Source organism: Musca domestica, unplaced genomic scaffold (genome assembly GCF_030504385.1).
Source record: "Musca domestica strain aabys unplaced genomic scaffold, Musca_domestica.polishedcontigs.V.1.1 21, whole genome shotgun sequence".
Lineage (NCBI taxonomy): Eukaryota > Metazoa > Arthropoda > Insecta > Diptera > Muscidae > Musca > Musca domestica.
Window position 1 is genome coordinate 10,234,929 of NW_026712258.1, and position 11,796 is coordinate 10,246,724.

An 11,796-nucleotide genomic window follows, 5' to 3' on the forward strand; every position below is an offset into this window, starting at 1 on the left:
CATTTTTGCTGTAAATGGTATTTGGACTCAATAATGGGTTGTGAATACTATGACAGAAAATTGCCAACACAAGTCCACATTTAGTATAGCTTTCATATAACGGCCATTTATTATGATATTATCCACACTTGATCTAAAACTTGGTATTTGTAGTAAGTAATAGGTACCGCCTTCGTTGGCAGAAAATTGGCTATAGAGTTTCAAGTTTTCACTTAAAAATGTAGAAAAAATATATCATATTTAAGTTTTTTTTAAACGTTAAAAATATCTGTCTAGAAAAAAAATTTCCAATTTCTCAATTCCAATATTCTTGTTTTTTCAGAAAAACATAGATTTACATCCGTCGAAATAATTTAACTCACGGAAAAGCCCATTAATGAAATATGTTACAAGCCAAAGAATAAATCATACTTACTAACAGTTTGCTACCGCCTTCCGAACTTAACAAACTTTTAATCAACACTCATACACATACCCAAATTCTTTACGCCTTTTATAAAACACCCTCAGACGTTTTCAACACAAAATGTCATCCTGATCTTCGACCATCATAGAACACAGCGTTTCATTTCGAAACAAGAACGCACACCAGACACAACGTCGCAGCCACATCTAATAGAATGGAGCCAATTGAGGCACGACGTGATCTTTTCCAATTCGTACGACGCACCATGTATTGGGCCGCAATGTATCCCCTGCATTTGGACCGCCGGCTGCCACACTACATTTGTGGTCTGGGCCTATTTGTCGAATGCTTTTTCGAAATGTTCCTCTACCTGGTGTCCATACAAATTGCCATCCTGTATGTGTGCACAATTTATTTGAATTACGACAGTGGGGATTTGGAGCTGCTGGTCAATTGTATGATACAGACAATCATCTATGTCTGGACAATTGTCATGAAGGTGTACTTTCGCCGGGTGCGGCCCCATCACCTAGAGGGTATGGTGGACACCATCAATGCCGAGTATAGGACACGTTCGGCCATAGGTAAGGCCGGAAACGAGTGCAATGCGTGTGGTTGCTGTTGCTCCACGCGCTGGCTTTTATTCTTGTCACTTTTATTTGCAGGATTTACGTACGTGACCATGGACCAGTGTTTGGACATGTCAAATAGATGGATTAAAACGTATGTGTACTGCTGTTTCATTGGAACGGTCTTCTGGCTGTTGCTGCCCATTGCCTATGGCGATCGTAGTCTGCCATTGGCCTGTTGGTATCCACTGGACTATAAGGTACGCACACACACACTTACATACATACACAGATGTGTGACAACATCTAAGGATATGGCTTGTAGACTTAATGTCCTTAAAAGGAATTTTAATCACTCTAATCCTGAAGACATTAAATGTTCTTGGTTTTCTTTGGCTGCTGCTGCTTCTGCTGCTGTTGTAGGAGCCGGTTATTTACGAGACAATATATTTTCTTCAATCGGTTGGGCAAATACAAGTGGCTGCCGCCTTTTCCGCCTCAAGTGGCTTTCACATGGTATTGGCCATTTTAATATCTGGACAATACGATAGCCTGTTTTGCAGTTTAAAGAATATCCTTGCAACTGTTGCTATACGAATGCATTCGACAAAGGAGGAATTGAGGTAGGTATGGAATTATTGGCTTTGCACAATTTAAAGAAATTTTTTATATTTTTCTTTAATTTTTTTTCTGTACTGGGTTTCTTTCAAGGAAATTGTTTGAAAATTGAAAATCGATTTTTAGTTGATTGGTAATAGGTGAAGGTATTTGATAAAGACAAAAATCGAAATAATAAAAATGTCGACTTTTTCGGTTTCGAATTCGTACCCCCCAAAAAAAGTTTTTTTTAGAGATTCAATAAATATTAGTAAAAGGCAATAAGATTTCTTTCATGAACTTACCTTCTAATGACCTCTAATCCTCTTTTTCACTCTCCTCTAAAAGGAGTCCGTCCGAACTCGAACTAAGTTTGGTAAAAATATTACGAAATCGGAGAGTTATCGTGCGTATCAGTCAGCCAGACAGACAGATGGACGTATGCACAAATCTAGATCGACTGCAAATGAGACCTAGAATCTAAAACCGTTATATAATTATTGTTGGCTCAGTATCGGAGACTGAAGAGTCATGGAGAATTTGCTTACCCGTGAGGCTCTGTCTACCTCCTACCTATCACATGTTTTAGGTCAGATTTCGCCATGGAAGTGAGATAGAGATAGAGATCTTCTTTTCGGAAATCACAGTCAAATTTTCTTGGATGCAGCCCCTTACATTTAGACATTTATTTTGAAATCTGGAAGAAGTGACACAAGGGTGGCTTCACTGTGCTCTCAATCTCTAGAAAAGATGACTCTGATATACGTCTTGCCACTTCGTCAGCTGATTGCCATTGCCAGAGATTTTGCTGTGGCCAAAAGCCTAACAAATCATAATAAAGGCTAAGGGTATATTCTGATGGGCGTCTAAAATTATGCTATCAATTTGCAAAAGATAAAAGTGAAAAGTCACTTTACGTATGAGTCTAACACGGTCTTTATGTGTTTAAAAGTTTGGTCACAGCTTAAGACCAGTCTACACATCGTGTTAATGTCATATGTCGAGTGTGTTGTTTTCACTTTTATAGATTACTTTCTTGTAACACAGTTTTAGGTGCTCCTAATAAATGTATGTTTAAAAAATAACATGTAAATACGGCTAACTTCGGCCGGGCCGAACATTTAATACCTTCTACTATTTTAAAAGAACATGAAAAATTTCCAAAAAATTCCGTCGAAAAATACCGCTCAAAGGAAATCCGTTATATGGGAGCTATATGCTGTTGTACCCATTACGAAATTTAAATACGAAATGTGAAAAATTCTGGTAAAAAAGTCTCTAATATCATCAAACTGGAAAAAAAAATTCCGGTGAATACTGCAACTAATACCGTCAAAATGCCAAATAAAGGGCTGTGCCGTTATGTGTGGGCTATACGAAAACGTAGATCTACACAGACAATTTTCCGTCATAGATTGTAGTACCCATAACGAACTTCAAACACTAAATTTGAAGCAAATCCGGTGCACAATGTTCTTAAAATCATCAAAATGCCGAATATCATGAGGTATGGGGACTATACGAAGATGTGGACATGCACACGCAATTTTTTGTCATAGGCTGTAAATGAAACAATATCGGTAAAAAATAAGTGCCTAAAATCATCCAAATTGCAAATATCGGGGTGTACAGTTGTAGGAGGGGCTGCACGATATTGTGGCCCCATATAGACAGGGGGTAAGGTACTCATAAAGAACTCCTTGTGTAGAATTTCAGAAAATTCGATTGAAAAATGTAGCTAATCATCAAATACCAAATATCGGGAGTACCGTTATATGGGGGCTATTCGAAATCCTATTTTCATTCGTTTTGATTCTAGAGTGATTACAACAGGCGGACAGACGGAGGCACGGACAGGGCTAAATCGCTTAGAATTTTACGCTGATAATGAATATATAGGGTGAGATAAAAAAACTGCAACAAAGTCAAACACCATACTTTTTACATTTTTTTTTTTAATTTTATTGAATGAAAACAAAAAATGTCGGAAATAGCATAAAATTTTAGAATAAATTTAGATTTGTTCGAATTGGTCACCTTTGGCACGAATTATGGCCTTCAAACGGCCAATGAAACGGTCACACGCTGCCCGAATGTTGCTCTGCGGTATTTTGGCCCATTCCCGCGAAGCGCTTGCTTGAGGTGATTGACACTTTGGTATTTTTTAGTGCCAACCTTCCCTTCCAAAATACTCCAGACACAATAGTCCAACGGATTGGCATCTGAAGATTTTGGTGGCCATTGTGCGCTGTAAATGAAGCGAGGAACCTCATTTTGTATCCATTCTTGAATGGCATGTGCTGAATGCGATGGTGCTAAGTCCTGTTGGAATGTCCAAGGTTTCGGCCAAAATGTTTGCGAAATCAAGGTTTTAATACACCCTCCAAAATATTTTCGCGATAATATTCGGCATTTATTCACATGCCACGGTCAATTAATACGAGCGGAGAGCGACCATCGGCTGTTATGGCGGCCCACACCAATACCAGTTCTGGTGGTCAACCGAATGTGCACATTTTCAGCTCTTTGGCAAGTAAACACGATCATTTTGTTTGTTTACAAACTGCTGGATTTTCTCAGTTCACCGACAGTTCACCACTTTCGGCCAAGCGAAGCAACACTTTAGCTCTTTTGAGTCTATTTTCTTTCTGTTGCGATGTAAGTTCTTGCACTTTTTGGAATCTCAATGGAATTTACCCCCAGCTCATTTTTCAATATTTGCCGAATGGAATATTGCGATATGTTCAGCTCACGAGCCATTTTTCGACCACTGCGAAGCGGGTTTCGATCAAGTCGTTTACTTACTTCTCGAACAATTTCTGCTGATGTTTTCTTCCGTCCACTTCCTTGACGTCGGGCTACCCTACCAGTATCCCGGTAACGAGCGGTGGTACGAGACACAATAGATTTATTCAAGATTCAAATATAAAGAAATCACTGAGCTGTCACTGAAATAATTTTAACATCTGTCGGACGAGTGGCTTAGAAGTGACAGCAGTCTGAATTGGTTGCAGTTTTTTCATTTCGCCCTGTATATACTTTACTAGGTCTTAAATTATTTTTTCGGAATGACGAACTCAATATACCTCCATACTATGTATGGCGTTGGGTTAAAAAATAGAAGTGGAAAAATTAACTTTACATTCCGTCCAAACATAACGAGTAATCAGGTCTTTAACGCTAGTCTACACATTTTATTGGAGTCATGTGTAATTTTGCTTTTTCACATTTTTTCAAAGGTTCTTAGCTATTTTTTTAATATATATATATATATATATATATATATATATATATATATATATATATATATATATATATATATATATATATATATAGTTTCTTCTCCTACATCTTAACAATGTCCATTAATAGCTTAACATTTCATTGTGTAGGAAACTTTATGAACTGCAGGAATCTACCGATTCCGAATTGAATGAATTCTATTGTTCCGAAGAGATAACCTGTGACATCAACATGCTCGTTCACATCAACGCATCACCCAAGCAGGCCTTAATGTCATCCCAGGAATTTCGTTATCATTTTCGCCATGCATTTGCCGAATGCGTTCATCATCATTGGTATATTTTGGATTCTTTAAAATCAATGGAGAAATTCTACAGTCCCATTTGGTTTTTCAAAACTGGCGAAGTCATTCTGCTAATGTGTTTGGTGGCATTCGTGTCCGTTAAGGTAAGGAATATTTAAAGGCATATCCGCACACACTCACACTCACATCCATCGACATGAAACGATAATGGTATGGCTTTCCCCTCCTCTCCCACAGTCAACCACAGCTAATTCCTCATTTATGAAAGTCGTATCACTCGGCCAGTATCTGATGTTGGTCGCCTGGGAATTATTGATTATTTGCTATTTTGGCGAAATCATTTTCATCAACAGCCAACGTTGCGGCGATGCTATTTTAAGAAGCCCCTGGTATCTCCAGATGCGTGAAATGAAAAATGATTTCCTTCTGTTCCTGCTCAATTCGTATCGGCCATTTAAGCTGACGGCCGGCAAAATGTATCCACTGAATGTGGAACGTTTTCGTGGGGTGAGTAGTAATCGATGAACTTGATTTAGCCACCTACAGCAGAGCAGAACGGACGAGGCACTCAATATTATTTTCTTTTGTTCTCAAGGTTATAACTACGGCATTTTCATTTTTGACACTTCTACAGAAGATGGATGAACGGGTGTGAGTGAAATAATAGAAAAGGCGAAGTAAAATATTTGCTGAGCTGGCAGAAAATTATTTTTCTTGCGGTTGATAAATAAAGACTAGTTTTGCCAAAATATATCAAGTGTTTTTGTTTTCACGTCTACAAACAATCATAATTAACTTCTTTTTTTTGAGTCATAGGTATTTACTTAAAATTGTTTAAGGGTTTAAATTAAATAATAAAATATGACACTACATTGAAGTAGTTATTCTATCCCAGAAAAAAAACAAACAGTAAGGAAAGGTCAAAAGTCGGACGGGGTCGACTATATAATACCCTACACCACTATGTGTATTCAGTAGAGCTCCCGTAACAAAAAAAAAAACTCTATATTGGGAATTTATGTGAGGTAGATCATACCACCTATGAACCTTATTTGAATGGGTATCATGGCTTCAGAGTAGTCACAATTTATGAACTGAGTCCAACTCTGAATTGATTTTCAACAAATTTGACGGAAGCTTTTGTACCTCCAGTACCAAATAACATTGCTGTATAGTGTGTGATATGACTTCGATAAGAATTATATAAAAAAAATATTTATTTGAGCAATAGATATAGCGGATCGAGTTTCACCAAATGGAACAATTCGGTTAATTTTATGAAAAAATATCCAATTTGGGCTGATATTACTTATATGGTGGACAATAACCGTAAAATCAGATGAAGATGTATATTTAAGGCAAATAAAAATCTGAACCGATCTCGATAAAATTTGTACATATTACGCATGTGAGCGGCTTTAAATTCAAATTAGATGAAACATATATTTGGGTGCTATAGCTATATCTGAACCGATTTTCACCAAAATGTGAAGTACTTGCTTCTGGGCTGAATTCTGTCGGAAGTGTCAAAGTTCAGTCCATTCGGGCTGATATTAGCAATTTGGTGCACAGAAAACCTAAGATCGGTTAAAGATATATATGGGTGCCATATCCAAATCTGAGTCGATCTTGATAACATTTTAGGCACTTATTTCTGAGCTGTATCTGATATCTGTTACCAAAGTTCATTATTGTGGAGTGCATATTACGCATGTAAGGGACTTAAAATCCCAACCATGCATATGAGAGCTATAGCTGTATCTGCACCGATTTTCACCAAATTTGATGCACTTACTATGGGAGCCATAGCTTATCTGAACCGATTTTCACCAAATTTAATGTACTTGCTATAAGACCGAATTCGATCAGATTTTCCAAAATTCAGGTAATTTGGACTGATATTGGCCTTTTGGTGCACAATTAATTCGAAATCAATTAAAAATGTAAAGAGTGAGATAAAAAAAACTACAACAAAGTCAAGCACCATAATTTTTACATTTTTTTTTAATTTATTGAATGAAAGCAAAAAATGTCGGAAATAGCATCAAATTTTAGAATAAATTTAGATTTATTCGAATTGGTCACCTTTAGCACGTATTATGCCCTTCAAACAGCCAATGAAACCGTCACACGCTGCCCGAATGTTGCTCTGCGATATTTTGGCCCATTTCCGGCGAAGCGCTTGCTTGAGGTGATCGACACATTGGTATTTTTTAGTGCCAACCTTGCTTTCCAAAATACTCCAGACACAATAATACAACGGATTGGTATCCGAAGATTTTGGTGGCCATTTTGCGCTGGAAATAAAGCGAGGAACCTCATTTGATAACCATTCTTGGATGGCGCGTGCTGTGTGCGATGGTGCTGAGTCCTGTTAGAATGTCCAAGGTCTGCGGCTAAAATGTTTGCGTGCCCAAGGCTTTAATACACCCTGCAGAATATTTTCGCTATAATATTCGGCATTTATTCCGATGCCACGGTCAATTAATACGAGCGGAGAGCGACCATCGGCTATTATGGCGACCTACACCATCACCATGTCCGGCGCTTGAGTTCCAACCGAAGGTGCACATTTTCAGCTGACCTCTTTAGCAAGTAAACACGATCATTTTGTTTGTTTACAAACTGCTGGACAACGAATGCTTTCTCGTCGGAGAAAACCAAATTCGGCAGTTCACTACTTTCGGCCAAGCGAAGCAACTCTTTAGCTCTTTTGAGTCTAATTTCTTTCTGTTGCGGTGTAAGTTCTTGCACTTTTTGGAATTTCAATGAATTTACCCCGAGCTCATTTTTCAATATTTGCCGAATGGAATATTGCGATATGTTCAGCTCACAAGGCATTTTTCGGCCACTGCGACGCGGGTTTAGATTAAGTCGCTTCTTTACTTTTCGAACCGTTTCTGCTGATGTTACTGTTTTCTTCCACTCTTCACATCCACTTCCTTGACGTCGGGCTACGCTACCAGTATCCCGGTAACGAGCGATGGTACGAAACACAAAAGATTTATTCACATTTAAATGCTGGAGTGCTCTAACGATAGCCATTTGTGGTTTTCCAGCCAAAAATATAAAGAAATCACACTATCACGCTTGAATTCCATCACGAATAACTTTTTTTCTGGAAAGTTCTCACCAAAATGCTTTTGTACGCCTTTAAGCAATATAATGAGCTGTCACTGGAATAATTTTAACAGCTGTCGGACGAGTACTTGTTTCCAGGATATATTCAGTCAGAATTGCTAAGATTCAGTTTATTTAGGCTGATATTAGCCATTTGGTGCATAATAAACATGATATCGGATAAAGATATATATGAGAGCTATGCAAATATGTCAGGCACCTACTTTTGAGCTATATCTGATATCTAAAGATCATCCCATATCGAATGAAACATTTATATGGGATGTACTTTCTTCTAGACCGAATTCGATCAGAATTGCCAAAGACAATTTGGACTGATATTGGCCATTTGGTGCACAATTAACCCGAAATCGGTTGAAGATATATATGGAAGCTATATCTAAATTTGAACCGATTCTTACCAATTTCAATAAGGTTTGTTCTTGGACCAAACAAATATAATCTCAATCGAATATAAGTGCTATCTGCATTTTGTGCATAAGAATACATGGACAGACGTGCATAAATCGACTCAGAAAGTGATTCTATGAAGATCCTCAAAAGTTCTTTCTCCATGTTACAAACAAATGCATAAACACAAAATACCCTTACAACTATGTGGTGTAGGGTATAAAAACTGGGAAGCTGAGTGAGGGTTAAAGGTAATGTCAACAAACTACTTCTGCATTACCAGAATTACTATAATGGATGATAATTTGTTTAAAAAATATAGGGCAGAAGAACTTACTTTCCTTATTATACTCATTAAGTTTTTTAATATACCCATTAAGTTTCCTACTTTCAAATACATGGGATTGAAAAATTTTATCTTGGCATATGGAGATCTTTATTGGAAAACAACGTGGTGATACACGTGTCCATGCAAAATTCAATTTATCAATCATAAATATTGTGTCAGTAATAACCCACAAAATGAGGAAAACATCAATAATTTTAAACCACAAAAACCGTCAATTTGTTAGATTGACTGAAGTTGCAAGTCAACATTCTTTTCGAACAGCAAAATCATGAAATTACTACTTATTTAAGCTAGATTTATAAATTATTATGTTCTTAAGCTAGATGGTATCGCATAAAACTAAAATAAATTTTAATTAAACATTTGTGCAACTTTGTTTTTGGTACTAAAATATCATTTATAGTCATTTTAGACGCCTTTCATATGATTTTAAATGTTTACATGCTACACTGACATCTGCAATAAATACTTATCTTCAATGGCTGCAAAACCAGGCTGGCTGGTTTTTGATGGTTGCAGGTTGCTATTTATTGACGTTGCATATTGATGACCAATATTTCTCTACCCCACAACATACTGTGGTACAGAGTATTATGACTTTGGGATTTCGTTTGTAACATGCAGAAGAAGGTGGGACAGACCCATTTTTATGGTCTTCATAGAATCACATGTTGAGTAAATTTACGGATGTCTGTCAGTCGGACCATAAATTCTTTTGAATTCAAAGTACAGATCGCAATTATTGTCTGATTGAGACAAAACCATGCAAAGCTTAATTGTTGGGACCAAGTACAAACCCTATTGACATTATCCAATATTTAAATCTTTTCCCATTTTAATTTTGATGTACAACAAATATCTGACCAAAAAGAATTTTGGCACATACGACCAAAATTCGGGCTGGAAGTAAGTGTATGTAATAGGGTTAAGTTATAGCTATATATCCCATTATATATTTCATCCGATTTGACACTACTGCCTAGAAAACCTTTGGGAAATTTAGTCGAAATCGATTAGGGCTTCGGTTTAGTATATTTTCCTCTTATTTATCGTAATTGATACAACAATGGCGCTACGATTTTGTACCCTACGACACACTGCCGGATTTCATAAGTATTATACACCAAATGCGAAATATCAATCCTAATCAAATGTATTTTAGCACACACTACTAAGTCTACAAGTATGTCTGGTAATTTTGGTGAATATCGGTCCAAATTTAGACATTGCTGCTATTTAAATTTTCGCCCGATTTCAATTTTATTGCGCACCACATCCGATAGAATTCAGCCCAGAAACATGTATTTCAAATTTGGTGAAAATCGTTTCAGATATAGCTATAGCTCCCATAAATACGTTTCATCCGATTTGGGGTTTAAGCCCCTCCCATTCGTATTATTCACCCCACAACAATAATATTTGAAACCAGATATCAGATATACCGCAGAAATACCTCTGCCAAGTTTAATTGAGGTCGGTTCAGATTTGTATATATCTTCCATATATATATATATATTGACGTTTATTGTGCACCAAAGGTTAACATCAGCCCAAATGGATTGGATTTTTTCACATCGAATTCAGCCTAGAAGCAAATACTTCAAAGTTGGTAAAAATCGGCTATATCTATGCTCTCATATACATTCGATTCGATTTGGTGTTTTAGTTCCTCACCTTCGTAAAGTGCACTCTACAACAATAATATTTGGTATCAGATATAATATATAGCTCAAAAATACCTCTACCAAAATTTACTGATGTAGGTTCAGATTTGGATATATATTTCCCATATTCATTCCATTTGATGGTTATTGTTCACCAAATACGTAATATTCGCCCATTCGACTTTATTTATCTTAGAAGAAAATACGACATTTGTTGACACTCGGTTCCCATATATCTATTGCTTCGATATATATTTATATATGTCTTTGTGCATTTGTTGGTAACAGGGAGAATAAAGCGAGATAGACCCATAGTTACTTTTGAGGATCTTCATAGAATCACTTTCTGAGTCGATTTATGCACGTTAGTCCGTCCGTCCGTCCGTCTGTCCATGTATACTTGTGAACAAAATGCAGTTCGCATTTATTATACGATTGTGATGAAATTTTGAAAACAATAATTGTTTGGCCCAAGGACGAACCCTATTAAAATTGGTGATAATCGGATCAGATTTAGTTATAGCTCCCGATTTCGGGTTAATTGTGCACCGATTTCGGGTTAATTGTGCACCAAATGGCCAATATAAGTCCAATGACCTGAATTTTGGCACATCCGACCGAATTCAGTCTAGAAGAAAGTACATCGAATTTGGAGAAAATCGGTTCGAATACAGCTATAGCTCCCATATACATATTTCATCCGAATTGGCGTTAAAGTCCCTCAAATTCGTAACATCCATTTGACAACAGTGATATTTGGTACCAGATATCTTATAGAGCTCGGAAATACCTTTGCCAAATTTTATCGAAATTGGCTAAGATTCGGATATAGCTCCAAATAATGGCTAATATCAGCCCAAATGGATCGAATTTCGGGACGTACGTTTCCATTTTGTGGAACTCGGCTCCGATATATATTTTTAAATATTATCCTTCTCATGTACTCTATAGCAATTTTATTTGGTATAGAAGATTAAAATGTCTCCGTCAAACTTAGTGAAAATCGATTCAGAATTGGATTGCTTTCCATATATTAGTTCCCTCTGAAACCAAACTATAACTGCTCTAAAGCCAAATGAAAGAAAACAAAAAAACATTTAAAAAAATATATATCTCAAAATGAGTCCGAAACT

The 11,796-nt window shown here is 36.8% G+C and overlaps 1 protein-coding gene across 1 annotated transcript; it reads left to right on the top strand.

Moving 5' to 3' along the window:
- The first annotated feature begins 354 nt into the window (after nt 1–354).
- Nucleotides 355–5,852, top strand: LOC101898900 (odorant receptor 83a). Its single transcript, XM_005189086.3, has 6 exons — nt 355–990; nt 1,072–1,235; nt 1,399–1,598; nt 4,965–5,262; nt 5,357–5,626; nt 5,715–5,852. Exons 1-6 carry the CDS (start codon nt 621–623, stop codon nt 5,772–5,774), a joined length of 1,362 nt encoding a protein of 453 aa, XP_005189143.1. The 5' UTR covers nt 355–620; the 3' UTR covers nt 5,775–5,852.
- The last annotated feature ends 5,944 nt before the right edge of the window (nt 5,853–11,796 follow it).